The following is a 24,153-nucleotide window of genomic DNA, read 5'->3' on the forward strand; positions in this document are numbered from 1 at the left end:
TCGGGAGGCTGAGACAAGAGCATAGCTTGAACCTGGGAGGCAGAGGTTGCAGAGAGCTGAGATGATGCCATTGCACTCCAGCCTAGGTGATAGGGCAAGACTCCGTCTCAAAAAAAAAAAAAATCAACATATGGAAAAGACACAAGATAAGAAGTCCAGGAGAAACCTGGTGCAAGCTTCCAGTGTCCTCTCCCAGGAAAGTCACACAGATGCAGTTAATTCTCCCAGCAATGACTTATGACAACGCATGTGAAGTGTTGTCAGCCAGGAAGCTCATCTGAGCCTTAGCGTTCAGGGTATGTATTGGGCGATCATTCACACAGGTACGCAGTGTCTACATGGCTGACCTCAGTTGCTCTGACTGTAGGACTCCAGGGCTAAAACATGATGACTGGGCCAGGCACAGTGGCTCACCCTTGTAATCCCAGAACTTTAGGAGGCTGAGGCAGGCAGATCACGAGGTCAGGAGATCAAGACCATCCTGGCCAACATGGTGAAACTCCATCTTTACTAAAAACACAAAAATTAGCCACGTGTGGTGGTGCACACCTGTAGTCCCAGCTACTCGGGAGGCTGAGGCAGGAGAATTGCTTAAACCTGGGAGGCAGAGGTTGCAGTGAGCCGAGATCGTGCCACTGCACTGCAGCCTGGTGAAAGAGCAAGACTCTGTCTCAAAAAAAACATGATTACTGTAAATCACATCATGAATGACTACTATTAAAAAGTGAAAAAATAACAGTTGCTGGTGAGGTGGCAGAAAAAAAGGAACACACACTGTTGGTGGGATTGCAAATTAGTTCAACCATTGTGGAAAGCAGCGTGGCAATTTCTCAAAGAGCTGAAAATAGAACTACCATTCAACCCAGCAATCCTATTACTGGGTATATACCCAAAGGAATATAAATCATTTTATCATAAAGACACATGCACATGTATGTTCACTGCAGCACTATTCACAATAGCAGAGACACAGAATCAACCTAAATGGCCATCAATGGTAGATTGGATAAAGAAAATATGGTACATATAGACCATGGAATACTATGCAGCCATAAAAAAGAATGAGCTCATGTCCTTTGCAGGGACATGGATGGAGACAGAGGCCATTATCCTTAGTGAACGAGCGCAGGAACAGAAAACCAAAGACTCGCATTCTCACTTATAAGTGGGAGCTAAATGAGGAGAATATATGGACACAAAGAGGGGAGCAACGGACACTGGAGCCTATCGGAGGGTGGGGGGTGGGAGGAAGGAGAGGACCAGTAAAAACAATTAATGGGTACCAGGCTTAATACCTGGGTGACAAAATAATCTGTACAACAAACCCCCGCAACAGCGGTTTATCTGTGTAAAAAACCTGCCTATGTATCTCTGAACTTAAAAAACTTTTTAAAATCCCATCATTAGTATGAGCTCTGTGATCAAACTGGTACTGCATAGCACAAGCCCTCTGCATACAAAAATGCTTATTTTTTTTTAGATACGGAGTCTCACTTGTTGCTCAAGCCAGTCTTGAACTCCTGGCCTCCAGCAATCCTCCCACCTCAGCTTCCCAAAGCCATTGGGATTACAGGTGTGAGATACCATGGCCCAAAAAACACTTTGTAAAGATTGTGGCAAAATACACAGAACACAAAATTGACCATCTTAGCCATTTTTCAATGTAGATGCAGTTCAGTAAAGTACATTTATATTGTGCAATCATCAACCACCATCCATCTCCAGAACTCTTTCATCTTGCAACACTGAAACTCCACTCCTTAAACAGCTCGCTGTTCTCTCTCTCTCCTCTCCTCAGCCTCTGGTAACTACCATTCTACTTTTTTTTGAGGGGATGGTGACATATTCTGCCGCCCTACCTATGCATATGTCCAAACTCATCAAAATGTATACATTTAATATGTGCAATTTTTGGTACATTAAGTATACACCTCAATAAAGCTGAAAACAAAAAAGACGGTCTAGCAATCTACATTAGCAGTCTACATGAACAATCTACACTGGCAGTCTACGTTAACAATCCACATTGGCAGTCTATGTTAACAATCTACATTGGCAGTCTACGTTAACAATCTCGTTAACAATCTACATTAGCAATCTATATTAGTAGTCTATATTAGCAGTCTACATTAGCAATCTACATCAGAAGTCTAACGGCCACACACTACTACCGGGCTTGGTGCCTGTGTCTAGGATGCCCCAGTTCAAGGAGGGAGCTATAATCCCAGCGCAGGAAAGCATAACTGTGAACTCTTTTTCTCGGTCCCAGGAGGAGGATTCTGTGCTGACTATCATCACCTATGTGGGGCTGAGCCTGTCTCTGCTGTGCCTCCTCCTGGCGGCCCTCACCTTCCTCCTGTGTAAAGCCATCCAGAACACCAGCACCTCACTGCATCTGCAGCTCTCCATCTGCCTCTTCCTGGCCCACCTCCTCTTCCTGGTGGGGATTGACCAAACTGAATCCAAGGTACTGACAGTGTCTCAGAGGATGCCCTGCCCTGCCCCAAGGGACACTGAGCTCATGGAGCAAGCCTGCGCTGGATTCCTTAATAAAATGTCTTTGGGTCTGTAGAGGAGAAAAATATAATTTTCCCGCTACCATTCTGGTAGCTGGGACCCGTATAACAAAAGACAGGTAAGAGAAAAAGTAAACAGAAGTTTATTAACATGTATATTTCATATATACACGGGAGATACTTAGGGAATGAGGCATTCTCAAAGAGGTAGTTTAGAACAACAGCATTTTTGACAAAGAATGATAAATTTTTGGAGAAGGGAAAAAGATCTTTGGTCTTTAGGGGCAGCAAAGTATGGGAAGGCAAATATCTGAGAAATGAGTGATAGATAATTAGTATCACTGATTGTATTAGTCCATTTTCAGGCTGCTGATAAAGACACACCCGAGACTGGGAAGAAAAAGAGGTTTAAATGGGCTTACCGTTCCACATGGCAGAGGAGGCCTCAGAATCATGGCGGGAGGCAAAAGGCACTTTTTTTTTTTTAGACGGAGGCTCGCTCTGTCGCCCAGGCTGGAGTGCAGTGGCGCCATCTCGGCTCACTGCAAGCTCCACCTCCTGGGTTCACGCCATTCTCCTGCCTCAGTCTCCCAAGTAGCTGGGACTAGAGGCGCCCGCCAGCATGCCCGGCTAATTTTTTGTATTTTTTTAGTAGAGACGGAGTTTCACCGTATTAGCCGAGATGATCTCGATCCCTGACCTCGTGATCTGCCCGCCTCGGCCTCCCAAGCAAAAGGCACTTTTTAAATGGTGGCAGCAAGAGAAAAAAATGAGGACGATCCAAAAGCGGAAACCCCTGATAAAACCATCAGATCTCGTGAGACTTATTCCCTACCGCGAGAACAGTATGGGGGAAACTGCCCCGGTGATTCAAATTATCTCCCACCGGGTCCCTCCCACAACACGTGGGGATTATGGGAGTACAATTCAAGATGAGATTTGGGTGGGGACACAGAGCCAAACCATATCATTGGTTTCGTAGATTCCTCCAGCGTTGGCTCCAGACCAATGAGGATCTAAAGTTGTCTTGGTGGCTGGGCACAGTGGCTCACGTCTGTAATCCCAGCACTTTGGGAGGCCGAGGTGGGCAGATCAGCTAAGGTCAGGAGTTCAAGGCTAGCCTGGTCAACTTGGTGAAACTAGGTGAATACAAAATATTAGCTGAACATGGTGGTGAGCACCTGTAATCCCAGCTACTTGGGAGGCTGAGGCAGGAGAATTGCTTGAACCCAAGAAGCAGAGGCTGCAGTGAGCCAAGATTGTGCCATTGCACTCCAACCTGGGCAACAAGAGCAAAACTCCATCTTAAATAAATAAATAAATAAGTTGTCTTGGTGATCAACTTTCGTCCTCCCCATAGCAAGGGTAGGAGGGTAAAAAGAAGAGAATAGGTAGGAGGAATACCTTTGTAAATTAATGTCCTGGTGTACTACTCAGTCTTCAGAAAAAGAAGGAAATCCTGCCATTTGTGATAACATGGATGAACCTGGAGAGTGTTATGCTGGGTGAAATAAGCAAGGTACAGAAAGACAAATAGTGCATGATCTCACTTACGTGTGGAATCTAAAATAGCCAAACTCACAAAAGCAAAGAGCAGAAATAGTTGTTAGCAGAGACTAGGGCAGCAGGGAAGGGGTTTAGGGAGACACTGGTCAAAGGATACCAAATTTCAACTAGACAGGAAGAATAAATTCAAGAGAGCTGTTGTACAGCATGATGACCATAGTCAAGAACAACATATTGTATATTGAAAAATTGCGGCCGGGCGCGGTGGCTCAAGCCTGTAATCCCAGCACTTTGGGAGGCCGAGACGGGCGGATCACGAGGTCAGGAGATCGAGACCATCCTGGCTAATACGGTGAAACCCCGTCTCTACTAAAAAAATACAAAAAACTAGCCGGGCGAGGTGGCGGGCGCCTGTAGTCCCAGCTACTCGGGAGGCTGAGGCAGGAGAATGGCGTGAACCCAGGAGGCGGAACTTGCAGTGAGCTGAGATCTGGCCACTATACTCCAGCCTGGGCGGCAGAGCGAGACTCTGTCTCAAAAAAAAAAAAGAAGAAAAAGAAAAATTGCTAACAAAGTAGATTTTAAGTGTTCTCACCCCCCCCCCCCAAAAAAAGACAAGTACATAAAGGTATGTCTTGCTTTTAGGCAAATAGGGGGAGGGCAGAGAGCTTTTTTTGTCTCTGCTTCTTCTCAACTGCCTTCAGTTTCAAATAATCCCTTGGGCCAGACACAGTGACTCACATCTGTAATCCCAGCACACTGGGAGGCAATGGTGGAAAGATCACTTGAGGCCAGGGGTTCGAGGCCATCCTGGGCAATATAGTGAGACCTTATCTCTACAAAAAACAAAAAAAATAACAAAATTAGCTGGGCATAGTAGTGCACATCTGTAGTCCCAGCTGCTTGGGAGGCTGACGCAGGAGGAATACTTGAACCCAGAAGTTCGAGGCTGCAGTGAGCTTTGATTGCAACCACTGTACTACAGCCTGGGTGACAGAGCAAGACTCTGTCTCAAAAAAAAAAAGAATCAATCACAATCTCTTATACTAAAGTGAAACTTTTTCCCTCAATTTTATTTTTAATTGAAAAATAATAATTGTATAAAATTATGGGGCACAATGTGAAGTTTTCATAGACGTACACCTTATGAAATGATCAAACCAGGATAATGAACATATCTATCACTTCCATACTTACCATTTCTTTGTGATGAAAACATTGAAAATTCACTCTTTTTGGACTGTGGGTGGAGGCTCATGCTTGTAATCCCAGCACTTTAGGAGGCTGAGGCAGGAGGATCACTTCAGCCCAGGAGTTGGAGACTGGCCTGGGCAATATAGTGAGACCCCGTCTCTGCAAAACTTAGCAAGTTGGTGGTACACACTTGTAGTCCCAGTTACTCGGGAGGCTGAGGTGGGAGGATCACTTGAGCCTGAGAGGTCAAGGCTGCAGTGAGCTATGATTGTGCCACTGCACTCCACCTGGGTGACAAAGTGAGATCCTGTCTGAAAGAAATAAAATAAAACAAAATCCACTCTTTTAGCAACTTTGAAATTCATAATATATTATTATTAACTATAGTCACCAGGCAGTACAGTAGGAGTAGAGAGTAGAAAGGAGGTTCCCAGAGGTTGAGTGGGGAAGTGGATGAGGAAAGGAGACATTGCTCAAAGTATACAAAGTCTTAGTTAAAAAGGAGGGATACATTCTGGTGATCTGTTGCAAAGTGGCATAGGTGGAGGTGGCACCACTTTCAGTCCCAAGGGCAGGTTGAAGGGGTTGGTGCCCAGATGGCCAATGCTAGCCTTGACTATCAACTATCTTTATTTTTTTAAATATAATTGAGATGGGGTCTCACTAAGTTTCCCAGGCTGGTCTCAAACTCCTGGGCTCAAGCAGTCCTCCCACTTCAGCCTCCCAAAGTGCTGAGATTACAGACATGAGCCACTGCGTCCAGTTCCCCTTTACTTTTAATGCCCTTGGTCTGATGTCAGGTGCTCTGAACCCAAAGCCAATGTCAAGGAGAGGTCCTAGGGCCATACTCCACCCTGACAACCCCTTCAGGCATTCCTTTCTCCTCCCTGAGGTGCTGTGCGCCATCATCGCCGGTGCCTTGCATTATCTCTACCTGGCCGCCTTCACCTGGATGCTGCTGGAGGGCCTGCACCTCTTCCTCACTGCACGGAACCTGACGGTGGTCAACTACTCAAGCATCAACAGACTCATGAAGTGGATCATGTTCCCAGTGGGCTATGGAGTTCCCGCTGTGATTGTGGCCATTTCTGCAGCCTCCAGGCCTCACTTTTATGGAACCGCTAATCGGTGAGCTTGAATCCCACCCTGTGTCATGGACAGTTTCCTAAGAAAGCTTTGGAGGGCAGCATTCATGATGATGGTGGGACTATACGTAACCAATGCACTCTATGTTCCCCTTTATAACAGCTCTAACCTCTTTCCTAGCAAGGCAGGGTGAGATGGTGGTAAGAGTTTGCAAGGTTCTAGAAGTCTTATACAACCAACAGGTTCATATGCCCACTGCACAGTAACATACCAATCCACCAAGACAGCAAAGTCTGCAGCAGAGAAAGAGCTTAATGAGGCCAGGTGTAGTGGCTCACACCTGTAATCCCAACACTTTGGGAGGCCAAGGTGAGAGAATCACTTGAGGCCAGGAGTTCAAGACCAGCCTGGGCAATATAGCAGACCCTCATGTCTACAAAAAAAATTAAAAATTAACTGAGCACAGTGGCTCACACATGTAATCCCAGCACTTCAGGAGGCCCAGGCAGGAGGATCTCTTGAGTTCACGAGTTCAAGACCAGCCTGGGCAACATAGCAAGACCTTGTGTCTACTAAAAATTTTTTTTAAAAAAAGCCAGGCATGGTGGTACACACCTGTAGTCCCAGCTACCCAAGAAGCTGAGATGGAAGGATTGCCTGAGCCCAGGAGTTCAAGGCTGCGGTGAGCTATGCTCAGGCCACTACACTCCAGCCTGAGTGACAGATCAAGACCTTATCTCAAAAAAAAAAAAAGAGAGAGAGAGTTTAATAATCTCAGGGCGCCAAGCGAGGAAATGGGAGAAGATTCTCAAATCAATCTCCTCAAGGAGTTCTGGACTGGGGCTTTTAAAGGGATCATGGAGGATGTGGAGGCTGGAAAGTGTGGGTCATTTATTGTTCAGGGTACAGCAGATGAAATCATCAGGAGATGGAAACTGCCTTCTTTGATGACTCAGCTCCTCCTGTGGTCCTTCAGAGCAGCTGAAGCCAGTAGCTTCACTGGTACACAGGACCTGAAAGAATATCTCAAGGGGAAAGCTAATGGTTTTTGTTTTGTTTTGGTTTGGTTTTTTTTGAGACAGAGTTTCGCTCTTGTTGCCCAGGCAGGAGTGCAATGGCATGGTCTTGGCTGACTGCAACTTCCACCTTCTGGGTTCAAGCGATTCTCCTGCGTCAGCCTCCCCAGTAGCTGGGATTACAGGTGCCCACAACCACGCCCGGCTAATTTTTGTACTTTTAGTAGACATGGGGTTTCACCATGTTGACCAGACTGGTCTGGAACTCCTGACCTCAGGAGATCCACCCACTTCCGCCTCCCAAAATGCTGAGATTACAGGCGTGAGCCACGGCACCTGGCTGAAACTTCATGTTTTATCATGTTTAAGTTTTTACCTATAGAGCAGTAAAGGGAAACTGTTATCTAGGATCTGTGTGATTCTAGGATAGCAGGCACCAAACAGCTAGGAGGAAGCAGGTCAGAGAGCAAGCTGACCTAGTGGTGAATCCTGGATGTACTGCAAGCTCGGCTTGTTTTCATTTCTCCCCCTTTCTTCTTCTCTGATTATTTTTTATAAAGTTTATAGGGATGGCTTCAGAAGGAGAGGGTTTTGGGTGTTGTTCAAAAGACCGTCAAGATGAATAAATAATAGAAAGAAGAGAAGGAAGCAAGGAAGGAAGGAAGGAAGGAAGGAAGGAAGGAAAGAAGGAAGGAAGGAAAGAAGGAAAGAAGGAAAGAAAGAAAGAAGAAGAAAGAAAGAAAGAAAAGAAAGAAAGAGAGAGAGAGGGAGGGAGGGAGGGAGGGAGGGAAAAGAAAAGAAACAGCTTTATTGGCAGTATTGGTTTGCAAACCAAAAAAAGAAAGTCTCCAGCATGAGCCACAGGTGCTCCCTCTTTGAAAAGGGGAAGCACAAGTCAGGTTTTATGCCTCACTAGATCTGTATTACACAACAGAGTCATAAACATTCAGGAGGTTTGGAAAAGCTGTACCAATTTAAGATGAGAGCAGAGTGCATGCACAATGGATAAACATATATATATAACATACATCCCACATTCACTTTGGGGCAGGATTTTAGCATTAAAATAAGATGGAAAAGCCGGGCGCAGTGGCTCAAGCCTGCAATCCCAGCACTTTGAGAGGCTGAGGCGGGTGGATGACCTGAGGTCAGGAGTTGGAGACCAGCCTGGCCAACACAGTGAAACCCCGTCTCTACTAAAAAGACAAAAAATTAGCCGGGCATGGTGGTGTGTGTCTGCAATCTCAGCTACTTGGGTGGCTGAGGGAGGAGAATCACTTGAACCTGGGAGGTAGAAGTTGCGGTGAGCTGAGATCATGCCATTGCACTCCAGCCTGGGCAACAAGAGCGAAACTCCATCTCAAAAAAAAAAAGACGGAAGATCAGGCATGGTGATTCACACCTGTAACCCCAGCACTTTGGGAAGTCAAGGAGGAAGGATTGCTTGAGCCCAGGAGTTCAAAACCAGCCTGGGCAACATAGCAAAACCCCATCTCTACCAAAAAAAAAAAAAAAAATTGTTTTAATTAGCTGGACATGGTGATGCATGCCTATAGTCCCAGCTACTTAGGAAGCTGGGGCAGGAGGATCCCTTGCACACAGGAGTTCAAGGTTGCAGTAAGCTGTGATAGAGCAACTGCGCCACAGCCTGAGTGACAGAGCAAGATCCAACTCTAAAAAATATATAAATAAAATGAAATAAATAATGAGGAGGAATGTGGCTCTACACCAAAAGTTGAACCATAGGACACAAAGACAGTTTGTGCACATCCTCTATAAACTAACTGAAACTGACTTAAGATCCACAACTGCTTTGACTGGTTGCCTTTCCAGTCAGTTATGTGGTCTGGATCGTATATCAGAGGTAGAAGGGGACTTACCCCTTCCTGTGTCCGAGTGTTCTCATTGTTCAATTCAGAATATCATTAGGAGATATACTTAATGTAAAGGACGAGTTAATGGGTGCAGCACACCAACATGGCACATGGATACATATGTAACAAACCTGCACATTGTGCACATGGACCCTAGAACTTAAAGAATAAAAAAAAAAAAAAAAGGTCCAAAAAAAAAAAAAAGAGGTAGGAGGGGACTGATGGCGCCCATTGCTCTGGAGTTTAGCAAGTGTGCATTTTCTTGTAGGCAGAGGAATTTAGAGAGTTGCTTCACCAGCCAGGCCCTGAACCCTCAACCCACAGGTAACTTGGTTTCCTTAACCTTAGGGTCCATCTTAGTGGATATAGAAGTGTCTATTTCAGTCTCTTGGATCACAAGAGTTAGGTCCCAACTTTTTTTTTTTTTTTTTTTTTTGCAACGGACCCTGGCTCTGTCATCCAGGCTGGAGTGCAGTGGCGGGATCTCAGCTCACTGCAAGCTCCGCCTCCCGGGTTCATGCCTTTCTCCTGCCTCAGCCTCCTGAGTAGCTGGGACTATAGGTGCCTGCCACCACACCCAGCTAATTTTTTGTATAGTTATTAGAGACAGGGTTTCACTGTTAGCCAGGATGGTCGGATCTCATGATCTCATGATCCGCCCGCCTCCGCCTCTCGAAGTGCAGAGATTAGGGGCGTGAACCACAGCGCCTGGCCAGTACTAACTTTATTTTTCCTGTGATTTGAGCTCTCAAGTCTCAGTCCCCTCATTAGCGAGATGAGAATAATAGTTGTCCCCATTGTTCCAACCTCACAGTGCTGGTGTGAAAATTCAACAGGACTGTGTTCCTAAAATGCTTAACAGGACGATGTTCCTCCTAGCTGTTTGGTGCCTATTATCCTAGAATCACACCACAGTTACTGAAAAGCTTAAATTCTATAAAAACCCTAAGAATCTGGTAATGTCACAAAGCTGTGTCCACCCCAGCCAATAGAGATCAATCTAGCTATATTAAATCACATACTTAAATTCCAAATTAAACTCTGTACTCATACCAATTTAAATGTATATCTCCAATTGTGTGTAATAGGTTCAATAAGGATCTAAATGAAAATATATTTTGTATAATTCTACTTCAAAATACCTTGAGCTCTCGGATGTGGCTAGAGCTGTAGGCGCGCAGGGCCGGAGACGGTGCAGACCCGCGACCCGGAGCAGCTCAGAGGCGGTGAATAATAGTTCTTCAAGTCTGCAATAAAAAATGGCCTCCAATAAAACTACATTGCAAAAAATGGGAAAAAAACAGAATGGAAAGAGTAAAAAAGTTGAAGAGGCAGAGCCTGAAGAATTTGTGGTGGAAAAAGTACTAGATCGACGTGTAGTGAATGGGAAAGTGGAGTATTTCCTGAAGTGGAAGGGATTTACAGATGCTGACAATACTTGGGAACCTGAAGAAAATTTAGATTGTCCAGAGTTGATTGAAGCATTTCTTAACTCTCAGAAAGCTGGCAAAGAAAAAGATGGTACAAAAAGAAAATCTTTATCTGACAGTGAATCTGATGACAGCAAATCAAAGAAGAAAAGAGATGCTGCTGACAAACCAAGAGGATTTGCCAGAGGTCTTGATCCTGAAAGAATCATTGGTGCCACAGACAGCAGTGGAGAATTGATGTTTCTTATGAAATGGAAAGATTCAGATGAGGCAGACTTGGTGCTGGCAAAAGAGGCAAATATGAAGTGTCCTCAAATTGTAATTGCTTTTTATGAAGAGAGACTAACTTGGCATTCTTGTCCAGAAGATGAAGCTCAATAATTGTTCACATTGTTTTTTTATATATATTTATATATATATATAAAATTTGGGTCTTGGATTTTGATTTACTAGTGTAACAAAATAACTACATCCTAATGAAAATCAAGTTTGATATGTTTGTTTTGAAAGTAGCGTTGGAAGAGTTGTTGGGGGGTTTTTTGCATCCATAGCACTGGTTACTTTGAACAAATAAATAAAAGCTTTCTGTAGTTGCTTCCTTTATCAGAAAAAAAAAAAAAAAAAAAAAAAAAAAATACCTTGAGCTATGAGTACTTTTTATGTTGCAGCATCAATTTTAATTTGAGCACATAATTGTTGTTGTTTTCATTTTAATCATAAAAATAAGTTTGTTAAATTTTTTCATAGTTTTTGAAATATATAAGTAAAAAGTGAAAGTGGCTGTCACATGTGATGTGTGGATCAAAGCTGCAATCAAAATGTGTAATCAAAGCTGATTGTTAGCCGGGCGTGGTGGCTCACGCCTGTAATCCCAGCACTTTGGGAGGCCAAGGGGAGCAAATCACATGAGATCTGGAGTTCAAGACCAGCCTGGCCAACATGGCGAAACCACATCTCCACGAAAAATGCAAACATTAGCCAGTGTGGTGGTGCACATCTGTAATCCCAGCTAGTCAGGAGACTAAGGCAGGAGAATCACTTGAATCCAGGAGGCAGAGGTTGCAGTGAGCAGAGATTGCACCACTGCACTCCAACCTGGGCAACAGAGCAAGACCCTGTCTCAAAAAAAAAAAATTGCTGATTGTCATCTGCTGACTTTCAAGAGAAACTGGAAACAATTCTCTGGTAGGAAAAGAGTCACTTTATGTTGATCTCATGTGCTTTCTCCGATCTCTCTTTGTATCTCTTTTCGCATTGTTCCTAGATGCTGGCTCCACCTGGACCAGGGATTCATCTGGGGTTTCCTTGGCCCAGTCTGTGCCATTTTCTCTGTGAGTATGTGCCTTTGATTTTCCCAAACTAAGAACAACCAAGAGAAGTGCTGGGTACAAGATGGTACAAGGGGCTTGCATTTCCACTGTTGGCTGGATCGATTTTCCACCTGCTACCAATTCAATCCCATGTACAGGGAGGTTGGACTCCTGTGTGCAATTTAAAGTGTAAACCATACGTTATTTTAACTTGCATTCTGCCTTGTTTGTGTCGGTCCTGCAGGTGAATTTAGTATTTTTTATCTTGGTCTTTTGGATTTTGAAAAGAAAACTTTCCTCCCTCAATAGTGAAGTGTCAACCATCCAGAACACAAGGTAGGATGTGACAAATGGTACTTCCTACTCCCTTTGCTTCTGCCAATCCCTCCTACATATCCATACACACGTACACTCAACAGCCATGCTCCCAGGACTAGCAAGACCACTGTAATCTTCCACCATCACAATTAATGAGAACCTATATTAGCTGGAATACAAGCCAAGCTGCTGTGAGAAAAAGATGTCCAAAAAAAAAAGAATAAAATAGAACTTCATTTCACTCTCATGTTGCGACCCAGAAGTGAGCAGTTCAGGGCTAATAAAGAAGCTCTGCTCCACACAGTGTTCCAGGGTCTCAGGTTCTTTCTACTTTGTTGCTCCACCATCCTCTAGAAGGCTGTTGCCCTCGTCAATATCCCATCCATAGGAAGGAGGTCATATAGGAGTTGCACTTGCCACATTTGCTCATATCTCATTGGTTGATCTTGGTCACATGATAACACCCAGCTGCAAGGGAGGCGAGAAATGTAGTCTCTTACCAAGTGACCATGTGTCTTGTTTTAAAACTCAATAGGGAAGAGATCTAACACTAAAAGGAAGATGAAAAGGGAGGAAAACATTCATTTCCGCCACACTACACAAAATGCACACAGGAGTATGTTTTTAGTCAAAAGCAACCAACTCAGATTTGCTAATCCAACAGTTACTAAAAAGCTTAAACCATATAGAAACCCTAAAAATTAATCTGATAATGTCACAAAGCTATATCCACTCCAGTCAATAGAGATCAATCTAGCTATATTAAATCACGTGCTTAAATTACATATTAAACTGTCTGTACACATACCAATTTAAATGTTTATCTCCAATTGTGTGTAATAGGTTCAATAAGAATCTAGATTAAAATACATTTTGTATAATATTTCAAAATATCTTAAGGTATGAGTATTTTTATGTTGCAGCATCCATTTTAATTTGAGCATGTAATTTGTTGTTGTTTTCATTTTAATCATAAAAATAAGACAAGTTTGGCCCGGCGCGGTGGCTCACGCCTGCAATCTCAGCACTTTGGGAGGCTGAGGTGGGCAGATCACACACGAGGTCAGGAACAGAGACCATCCTGGCTAACACAGTGAAGCCCTGTCTATACTGAAAATACAAAAAATTAGCCAGGTGTGGTGGAGGGCGCCTGTAATCCCAGCTACTTGGGAGGCTGAGGCTGGAGAATCGCCTGAACCCAGGAGGCGGAGGTTGCAGTGAGCTGAGATCACACCACTGCACTCCAGCCTGGGCAACGGAGCGAGACTCCATCTCAAAAACAAAAAATTATATGACCCCTGTCTATAAATGATGAGAGTAAGAGAGAGAAAAAGCATCCAGGTTTTTAAATGCTTTATGTATGTGTGGTACTAATTTTGCCCCATACATTGTCCTAAATACTTTCCCATGTTAAAGTCTCACGTAATCTTTATAGCAACCCCATGAAATAGGACAATTTTTTTTTTTTTTTGAGACGGAGTCTCACTCTGTCGCCCAGGCTGGAGTGCAGTGGTCGGATCTCGGCTCACTGCAAGCTCCGCCTCCCGGGTTTACGCCATTCTCCTGCCTCAGCCTCTCAAGTAGCTGGGACTACAGGCACCCACCACCTCGCCCGGCTAGTTTTTTGTATCTTTTAGTAGAGACGGGGTTTCACCATGTTAGCCAGGATGGTCTCGATCTCCTGACCTCATGATCCACCTGTCTTGGCCTCCCAAAGTGCTGGGATTACAGGCTTGAGCCACCGCACCCGGCCAACAATTATTAAGATAAGGGAACTGAGGCTGGGCGCAGTGGGTCACACCTGCAATCTCAATACTTTGGGAGGCCAAGATGGGTGGATCTCTTGAGGTCAGGAGTTCGAGACCAGCCTGGTCAACATGGTGAAACCCCGTCTCCACTAAAGATACAAAAATTAGCAGGGCATGATGGTGCATGCCTGTAGTCCCAGCTACTGGGGAGGCTGAGGCAGGAGAATCACTTGAACCCTGGAGACAGAGGTTGCAGTGAGTCAAGATCATGTCATTGTGCTCCAACCTGTGCAACAGAGCAAGACTTCATCTCAAAAATAAAATAAAATAAAATAAAAGTAAGATGAGGGAACTGAGTTGCAAGAAGGTAAAGCAGCTTTCCCAAGATCACACAGGTAGCCAGTGCTGGTTTCCGTTTAAACCCAGGTAGTCTAGCTCCAGAGTTCTCACTATTAACAGCTAACTAGAGGGGTGTTCATGCTCTTTATTAGTTTTTCGACATCCTAATCTCTTACTTCCTCCTCCCAGGATGCTGGCTTTCAAAGCAACAGCTCAGCTCTTTATCCTGGGCTGCACATGGTGTCTGGGCTTCCTACAAGTGGGTCCAGCTGCCCAGGTCATGGCCTACCTCTTCACCATCATCAATAGCCTCCAGGGCTTCTTCATCTTCTTGGTCTACTGCCTTCTCAGCCAGCAGGTAAACATTGACCCCTTTCTTTGTTACTTTAAACTTAAGAAAATTTTGGAAATGGAGTTTAATGAGGATTTAAGTCAACATTCTCTAAATGTTCCATATGAGATTATAATCCACCTATAAACACTCTATTTTCTCTACTTTAAAAATGCTACTAGTTGTTAAGATACATCATTTATTAACACATTTCAGAATATAAATAATTGCTATGTCAAAAAAATGCCTTTTTCTCAGTTTTCCCACTTGTAATAGTCAGCTAATGCTGTGTAACAAGCAACCTCAAAAATCTCATTCGTTTAAACACAAATATTTGCTTTTCTTATTCATGGGTCTATGGGTCTGTTGGGGTTCACATGATCTTAGCTAAGCTCAGCTTGCCTTTGCCCCAGGATGCAGATTAGGTTTAGGCCTGCTCTTTGTGACTCATCCTGAGGCTTAGGCAGAAGTGGGAGCAACTCCCCAACAAATTCTTTTTTTTTTTTTTGAGGCGGAGTCTTGCTCTGTCGCCCGGACTGGAGTGCAGTGGCCGGATCTCAGCTCACTGCAAGCTCCGCCTCCCGGGTTTACGCCATTCTCCTGCCTCAGCCTCCCGAGTAGCAGGGACTACAGGCGCCCGCCACCTCGCCCGGCTAGTTTTTTTTTGTATTTTTTAGTAGAGGCGGGGTTTCACCGTGTTAGCCAGGATGGTCTCGATCTCCTGACCTCGTGATCCGCCCGTCTCGGCCTCCCAAAGTGCTGGGATTACAGGCTTGAGCCACCGCGCCCGGCCCAAATATTCTTCTCCTAACAATGGTGAAATCACAAAGAGGCAGACCCTACTGGGCAAGGTCACTCAAGCCTGTGATTCTTCTTGCATCGCCTCCACTAATATCCTATTAGCCAAAGCAAGTCACACGGTCAAGCCCAAAGTCAATGGGAAAAGAACACTCAACCCACCAAGAGACTAAGACAGAGTGTAATACAACTACAAAGGAGTGAATCATGGAGATCAGCAATGCAGCTAACACACCACTTCACATGAATTCTTTTTTTTTTTCCAACTATTATTTTATTTATATTACTATCTTAAGTTACATGGAAAAAGACACCCAAGCAGTTCTGCCTTATTTCAGAAAAAGTTTCCAATCGGCAGGGTGCGGTGGCTCACACCTGTAATCCCAGCACTTTGGGAGGCCGACATGGGCAGATCACTTGAGGTCAGGAGGTCCAGACCAGCCTGACAAACATGGTGAAACCCCCATCTCTACTAAAAACTACAAAAAAATTACCCAGGCATGATGGGGGCACCTGTAATCCCAGCTAGTTGGGAGGCTAGGCAGGATAATCGCTTGAACCCAGGAGGCAGAGGTTGCAGTGAGCCGAGATTGTGCCACTGCACTCCAGCCTGGGCAACAGGGCAAGACTCCATCTCAAAAAAAAAAAGAGAAAAAGGAAAAGCTTCCAGTCAATACCAAGTATATGCTGCTGGGATTGCAGGCGTAAGCCACCATGCTGGGCTGATTTATCTCTTTTTCTTCAAGACATATCAGATGATACATGCCCCTCAGAGCCCTCACTGTCCCGAACTAGGTCACATTCCAGAATCACACAGCCTTCCTTGTAACACTGGCTGTCTTCAGGGGCAAATTCATAGATCCATCCCAGTCTGCTACTGCAGTTTTTGCAACTCACATCTCAAACCATGGAACAGCAGTGGGCACGATGAGGTCTTGAACTTCACTGTACTGCAGGTTAACTGCCTTGTTAAAGAGAAACTGGGGCCAGGCACAGTGACTCATGCCTATAATCCCAGCACTTCAGGAGGCTGAAGCGGGAGGCAGAACTCATCTCCACTTGGTTCGCAGGCACCACTGGGAGACCATTTGTTTCATCATCATCATCATCATCATCATCATCTTTTTCTTTTTTCGAGACAGATTCTCGCTCTGTCGCCCAGGCTGGAGTACAGTAGCTCAATCTTGGCTCACTGAAACATCCGCCTCCCAGGTTCCAGCGATTCTTCTGCCTCAGCCTCCTGAGTAGCTGGGACTACAGATATATGTCACCACACCTGGCTAATTTTTTTTTTTTTTTTTTTTGTATTTTTAGTAGAGACAGGGTTTCACATGAGCATACGAAAAACACTTATATGTACCCTTCCCTCAGTTTATCTCAGTCTTTGAGGCATATCATAGCATCCAGTTTTTGTTTGTTTGTTACTTGTTTTTTTGTTGTTTTGTTTTTTGTTTTGAGACGGAGTTTTGCTCTTGTGGCCCAGGCTGGAGTGCAATGGCACAACCTCGGCTCACTGCAACCTCCGCCTCCCGGGTTCAAGCGATTCTCCTGCCTCAGCCTCCCGAGTAGCTGGGATTACAGGTGCATGCCTCCACACCCAACTAATTTTGTATTTTTAGTAAAGACGGGGTTTTCCATGTTGGTCAGGATGGTCTCGATCTCCTGTCCTCATGATCCGCCCACCTCAGCCTCCTAAAGTGCTGGGATTACAGGCGTGAGCCATCGCACCTGGCCTAGCATTCAGTTTTTAAAGATATATACAGTTTTATTTCATATGGCTACTAAATTCAAAACCGTTTGTCTGCAACTGAACAGTAGTGTGTGTCTTCCAAGAATGTCCCTTACTAAGGGGTGCTCAGAGACAATCTAGACTGCATGCTGTCTCCAAAATGGAACCCAGCCAGGCGTGGTGGCTCACATCTGTAATCCTACGCTTTGGGAGGCCGAGGCAGGAGGATCATCTGAGGTCAGGACTTCAAGACCAGCCTGGCCAACATGGTGAAACCCCGTTTCTACTAAACAATACAAAAATTAGCCGAGTGTGGTTGCACATGCCTGTAATCCCAGCTACTCGGGAGGCTGAGGCTAGAGAACCACTTGAACCTGGGAGGCAGAGTTTGCAGTGAGCTGAGATCATGCCATTGCAGTCCAGCCTTAGCAACAGAACAAGATTCCGTCTCAAAAAAAAAAAAAAGAAATTACTCCAGAGGGTTTCATTTTGTTTATATAACGAGTATAAGCATTCATTGCTTGTGTTATTGTTATGTATTTATTTATGTGTAGGTATGGGTGTTTACGGCATATCAGAATGGTTCTTACCAGTAGCAATTGTGTTCCTACCATGGGACAGTTAGCAATGTCTGGGGAAATGTTTGCCATAACTAGGGTGGGGTTTGCTACTGGCATCTAGTGGGTGGAGGTCAGGGATGCTACTAAATATCCTAAACAATGCACACAGGACAGCCCTCTCCAGCAAAACATTATCCAACCCAAGACGTCAATAGTGTCAATGTTGGGGTATCATGGTATGGCAGATGCTGTCCATGGCCCTCTCATATCCCTTTGGCTTCTGTCTCTACATGCCTGGAGTTACTTGTTGCAAACACATATAACTGTGCCTGAAGGCTTCATACTGCCCACAGGACATGCCTGGCCCATGCACAGGGCAAACTGGTGATGCCAAAGAGTAATGGCCCTTGAGAGCGGCCATCAACCCATGACTGATGGGAGCTGGTGGATAAATACCCCAGCTCCCTCCTCCTTCAGGCAAGTTGACTCTAAGGTAGTTCCATGCTGTACCCCAGAGCTCCTGAATGGGACTGAGCCCCAGATTCCCACAATGGAAATATCCTTAATTATGCATTCTTTACCAGCTGCCTTCTCTTCCCTGTCCTGCTTCCTCATTGCCCTACTGGTGCTTCTTGGGATCACCCCTCAAATAAACTCCTTACACTTCAACCCTTGTTGCAGGGTCTGCCTCTGAGGTGCCCAAAACCAAGACACATTGAAGGGTACTACCAAAATATTATTGGTGATTTTCACTAGATTGAGGAATTATATGTAACTTCTATTTTCTTCCTTTTGCATATGCATATCTTATAAATTTTCTATTTTTTTCTTTTCTTTTTCTTTTTTTTTTTTTTAGACGAAGTGTCACTCTGTCTCCTAGGCTGGAGTGCAGTGCTGCAATCTCAGCTCACTGCAACCTCCGCCTCCCAGGTTCAAGCAATTCTCCTGCCTCAGCCTCTGGAGTAGCTGGGGTTACAGTCATGCACCATGTCTGGCTAATTTTTGTATTTTTAGTAGAGATGGGGTTTTGCTATATTGGTCAGGCTGGTCTTGAACTCGTGACCTCAGGTGATCCACCCACCTCGGCCTCCCAAAGTGCTGGGATTACAGGTGTGAGCCACCACACCCGGCCATAAATTTTCTACAACAATTATATACCCTGTAATGGAAAATTTGTATTGTGGTAAAACATATATAATATAAAATTTACCTTTTAAAGCATTTTTAAACGTACCATTAGTAGCATCACATTCACAATGTTGTCCAACCATCACCAACATCCATCACTGGAACTTTATTCATCTTCCCAAACTGAAACTCCATCCCCATTAAACGCTAACTCCCCACTCTCCTTCCCCCCAGGCCCTGGAAACCACTATTCTACTTTATGTCTACATGGATTTGACGACTTTAGGTACCTCATATAAGTAGAACCATAGAGTATTCGCCTTTTGAATCAGCTTATTTTACTTAGGCTGATGTCCTCAAGGTTCATCCGTGTGGTAGAACATGTGTCAGAATCTCCTTCCTTTATAAAATTGAATAATATTCCATTGTACGAATAGACCATGGTTTGTGAAAATAAATAGATAATAATACATCTCTATCCTCTTCCTGACTCACTGACCTGTCTGCTCTTCACCAATGTTGGCAAAACCCATCCAGGTATTTCCTTTGATGTTCCAGGTCCAGAAACAATATCAAAAGTGGTTTAGAGAGATTGTAAAATCAAAATCTGAGTCTGAGGCATACACGCTTTCCAGCAAGATGGGTCCTGACTCAAAACCCAGTGAGGTAAGTGAACATGTGAATTGTTCTAATGTTTTACATGCTCCTCTCTTGACACTGCAAGCTTCCTCTAGTTTGGGGGTTTTTGTTTGTTTGTTTGTTTGTTTTTGTTTTTGTTTTAAGTTCCGAGGTTACATGTACAGGATGTGCAGGTTTGTTACGTAGGTAAACGTGTGCCATGGTGGTTTGCTGCACCTATCAACCCATGACCTAGGTATTAAGCCCAGCATTGGCTGGGCGTGGTGGCTCATGCCTGTAATCCCAGCATTTTGGGAGGCTGAGGTGGGTGGATCACCTGAGGTCAGGAGTTCAAGACCAGCCTGACCAAAATGGTGAAACCCCATCTCTACTAAAAATACACAAATTAGCCGGGCATGGTGGTATGCACCTGTAGTCCCAGCTACTGGGGAGGCTGAGACAGGAGTATCACTTGAACCTGAGAGGCCAAGGTTGCAGTGAGCCAAGGTTGCAGTGAGCCAAGGTTGCACCATTGCACTCCAGCCTGTGTGACAGAGCGAGACTCCGTCCAAAAAAAAAAAAAAACAGCGTGTATTAGCTCTTTTCCCCAACGCTCTCCCCCTCCAGCCTCTCCCAACAGGCCCCAGTGAGTGTTGTTCCCCTCCCTGTGTCCATTTGTTCTCATTGTTCAGCTCCTACCTGTAAGTGAGAGCATGTGGTGTTTGGTGTTCTGTTCCTGCATTAGTTTGCTGAACTTCCTCTAGTTTTTTAATGTATATTTTCTTTTTTTTTTTTTTTTTTTTTAAGAGACAGGGTCTTGCTCTGTTGCCCAGGCTGGAGTGCAGTGTGCAATCATAGCTCACTGCAGTTTCGACCTCCTCGGCTCAAGCAATCCTCCCATCTCAGCTTCCCGAGTAGCTGGGACCACAGGTGTGCACCACCATGCCCTGCTATTTTTTTTTTTTTTTTTGAGATGGAGTCTCACTCTGTCACCCAGGCTGGAGTGCTGTGGCCAGATCTCAGCTCACTGCAAGCTCCACCTCCCGGGTTCACGCCATTCTCCTGCCTCAGCCTCCTGGGTAGCTGGGACTACAGGCACCCGCCACCACGCCCGGCTAGTTTTTTTTTGTAGTTTTTAGTAGAGACAGGGTTTCACTGTGTTAGCCAGGATGGTCTCGATCTCCTGACCTCATGATCCGCCCGTCCCGGCCTCCCAAAGTGCTGGGATTACAGGCTTGAGCCACCGCGCCCGGCCAATTTTTTTTTTATAGAGAGAGATGGGGTCTCCCTATGGTGCCCAGGCTGGTCTTGACCTCCCAGCTCAAGCAGTCCTACCACCTCAGCCTCCCAAAGTGCTGGAATTACAGGTATGAGCCACTGCACCTGGCCTATATTTTCCCTTTTCAAAGATATGCTCATGTTATTCAATTTCCACAATGTAGCCCAGACGCAGTGGCTCACACCTGTAATCCCAGCACTTTGGGAGGCCGAGGTGGGCGGATCACGAGGTCAAGAGATCAAGACCATCCTAGCTAACACAGTGAAACCCCGTCTCTACTAAAAATACAAAAAAATAGCTGGGCGTGGTGGCAGGCACCTGTAGTCCCAGCTACTTGGGAGGCTGAGGCAGGAGAATGGCGTGAACCTGGGAGGCGGAGCTTGCAGTGAGCCAAGATCGCACCACTGCACTCCAGACTGGGAGACAGAGCGAGACTCTGCCTCAGAAAAAAAATAAATAAATAAATTTCCACAATGTAAAATAACAATAATAAAAAGGAAGCTGGGGCCCGGCACAGTGGCTCATGCCTGTAATCCCAACACTTTGGGAAGCCGAGGTGGGCAGATCACCTGAGGTTGGGAGTTTGAGACCAGCCTGACTAACATGGAGAAACCCTATCTCTACCAAAAATACAAAATTAGCTGGGCGTGGTGGCACATGCCTGTAATCCTAGCTACTTGGGAGGCTGAAGCAGGAGAATTGCTTGAATTCGGAAGGCAGAGGTTGCAGTGAGCCGAGATCACACCATTGCACTCCTGCCTGGGCAACAAGAGCAAAACTCCACCTCAAAAAAAAACAAAAAAAAAGACCCAGGTGTTGTGGTGTTGTAGTCCTAGCTACTTGAGAGGCTGGGATAAGAGGATCGCTTGAGCCCAGGAGTTTGACACCAGCCTGGGAAACATAGGGCAGCTTTGAAGAGCTAGTCTGAGTACAAACTCGCTTTCCTGGAGGGTATGAGGAAGAGTCCTTTTCCTGATAACCTGGTTTGAGTTCCTCATTCTGTTATATTTTTCCTCAGTGACTCCTCTCTACTCACTAACAGCACTTAAGCTGGTTTTCATATGTATTCTTGTTGTGCAAAGACGTATGAGTAAAACATATCAAGAACCAATGCAATCTAACACAGACTCCCACTGGGAGAAATTTACAAGCATAGGCATAGCAGAGTGATCTTCTTTCCCCAAATGCCCCCTGTACATAAAGATGTGGATGTGAGCCCCACAGAGTGAGGGTACGCCATGGAAGAGGCTCCAGGATACGGATTCTGCCCCAGCTGCTCTGCATAATTACAGAGGATGAGTGCAGGGAATCATGGGACCTTCCTGGGGGAGGAAATGGCCCTGTTAGAAAGACGATACTTCTGGAATCTGGTTGCTGGTATTCTGTTCTTCCATTGCACTAACTCAGGCTCAGTGTACCACAGAATGAGCTTTCTGCTCTATGTGACATTTCTTTCCATATTTGGCTTTTTGAATAAATGACAGAATAGATGTCTAAAAAGAAGCTGGGCGTGGTGGCTCACACCTGTAATCCCCACACTTTGGGAGGCCAAGACGGGAGGATCACTTGAGTCCAGGAGTTTGAGACTAGCCTGGGCAACATAGTGAGACCCTGTCTCTTCTTTTCTTTTTCTTTTAGACAGAGTCTCATTCTGTTGCCCAGGCTGGAGTGTAGTGGTGCAATCTCGGCTCACTGCAACCTCTGCCTCCTGGGTTCAAGTGATTCTCCTGCCTCAGCCTCCCCAGTAGCTGGGATTACAGGTGCCTGCCACCACACCCAGCTAATTTTTTGTATTTTTAGTATAGATGGTGTTTCACCATGTTGGCCACGCTAGTCTCGAACTCCTGACCTCAAGTGATCTGCCCACCTTGGCCTCTCAAGTGCTGAGATTACAGGTGTGAGCCACTGGGTGTGGTGGCAGGCATCTGTAATCCCAGCTACTCAGGAGACTGAGGCAAGAGAATCGCTTGAACCTGGGAGGCAGAGGTTACGATGAGCCAAGATCGTGCCATTGCACTCCAGCCTGGGCAACAAGAGTGAAACTCTGTCCTTAATTATTCTCAACAAGAGTAAAAGTGCTGACTGTTGACTGTGACTTGTGAAAGGTTTCCCAGATAATCCAAAATAATTCCCAAAGCTGCCAGCATTCTAGATACTGGTTCTCCACAATGGAATTAGGAAAATCGTTTTTATTATTATCACTTAACATTGTGGAAATTGAATAATATGAGTGTATCTTTGGATGGGGAAAATATCAAATATAACCTGGGCAATAGAGTGAGACCCTGTCTCTACAGAAACATTAAAGAATTAACCAGGTATGGTGGTGCATGCCTGTAATTTCAGCTGTTTGGAAGGCTGAGGCAGGAGGATTGCTTGAGCCCAGGAGGCAGAGGTTGCAACGAGCCAAGATCATGCCACTGCACTCCAGCCTGGGTGACGAGCAAAACCCTGTCTAAAAAAAAAAAAAAAGAAAAATAATATATATATATACACACATATGCGTATATATATGAATCTCTCTTTAAGGAATACATTAGCTTTGGCCAGACATGGTGGCTCATGCCTGTAATCCCAGCACTTTTGGGAGAACAAGGTAGAAGGATTGCTTAAGGTCAGGAGCTTGAGACCTGCCTGGGCAACAAAGTAAGACTCCATCTCTATAGAAAAATCTCTGTGCTTCTATTTTTTAGGCACAAAGTTTGAGTAAAAAGCTAATGAGGCCGGGCACGGTGGCTCAAGCCTGTAATCCCAGCACTTTGGGAGGCCGAGACGGGCGGATCACGAGGTCAGGAGATCGAGACCATCCTGGCGAACACAGTGAAACCCCGTCTCTACTAAAAATACAAAAAACTAGCCGGGCGAGGTGGCGGGCGCCTGTAGTCCCAGCTTCTCGGGAGGCTGAGGCAGGAGAATGGCGTAAACCCGGGAGGCGGAGCTTGCAGTGAGCTGAGATCCGGCCACTGCACTCCAGCCTGGGCGACAGAGCGAGACTCCGTCTCAACAAAAAAAAAAAAAAACAAACAAAAAAAAAGCTAATGAAACTCTTCTTCTATGGACAAATTTGACCTTGGGTTAACTTTCTAACTCTGCTCCCAAGAAACTTGATAAAGTTGGAAGATCAGTTAGGTTGCTGGGCAATGTTTCCTATGGGAAAGTCATGCTTGACTTGTAAATTGCATCTGGATGGAAAATTCTGTAAATGAACCATAAATACCAGGAAGGAAGACATAACTTTGAACTTCTTGCACACAGCTCTTATAACTAGGCTAGGAACCGCTAACCTCATAGGCTTCTTCAGGAGATGTTGGTTCTTCTGTGGAGCTTGGGGCTGCTAAACCAAGCTGTTAGTTGTGGGGTGCAAAGAGAATAT

At 45.1% G+C, this 24,153-nt stretch overlaps 2 protein-coding genes across 6 annotated transcripts in view; both read left to right on the forward strand.

Annotated features, from left to right (window-relative positions):
* Nucleotides 1–24,153, forward strand: part of ADGRE3 (adhesion G protein-coupled receptor E3) — a 60,989-nt gene that overhangs the window by 36,159 nt on the left and 677 nt on the right. For 4 of the 5 annotated variants that reach the window (XM_033200803.1, XM_033200804.1, XM_033200807.1 and 1 more), the window contains 6 exons: nucleotides 2,270–2,467; nucleotides 6,109–6,344; nucleotides 11,887–11,953; nucleotides 12,177–12,268; nucleotides 14,527–14,695; nucleotides 19,442–19,549. In XM_033200803.1, coding sequence (XP_033056694.1) covers nucleotides 2,270–2,467; nucleotides 6,109–6,344; nucleotides 11,887–11,953; nucleotides 12,177–12,268; nucleotides 14,527–14,695; nucleotides 19,442–19,549 — 870 coding nt within the window. The remainder of the gene's footprint in view (nucleotides 1–2,269; nucleotides 2,468–6,108; nucleotides 6,345–11,886; nucleotides 11,954–12,176; nucleotides 12,269–14,526; nucleotides 14,696–19,441; nucleotides 19,550–24,153) is intronic. The other variant, XM_033200805.1, reaches the window with a different exon arrangement.
* Nucleotides 10,329–11,257, forward strand: LOC117076869 (chromobox protein homolog 3). The gene has a single exon (XM_033200808.1). It carries the CDS (start codon nucleotides 10,452–10,454, stop codon nucleotides 11,001–11,003), a length of 552 nt encoding a protein of 183 aa, XP_033056699.1. The 5' UTR covers nucleotides 10,329–10,451; the 3' UTR covers nucleotides 11,004–11,257.

This window comes from Trachypithecus francoisi, unplaced genomic scaffold (assembly GCF_009764315.1).
Source record: "Trachypithecus francoisi isolate TF-2019V2 unplaced genomic scaffold, Tfra_2.0 Lachesis_group5, whole genome shotgun sequence".
NCBI classification, from domain to species: domain Eukaryota; kingdom Metazoa; phylum Chordata; class Mammalia; order Primates; family Cercopithecidae; genus Trachypithecus; species Trachypithecus francoisi.

Coding starts and splice junctions, on each gene's coding strand:
- LOC117076869 (XM_033200808.1), top strand. CDS start 10,452: ATGGCCTCCAATAAAACTACATTGCAAAAAATGGGAAAAAAACAGAAT.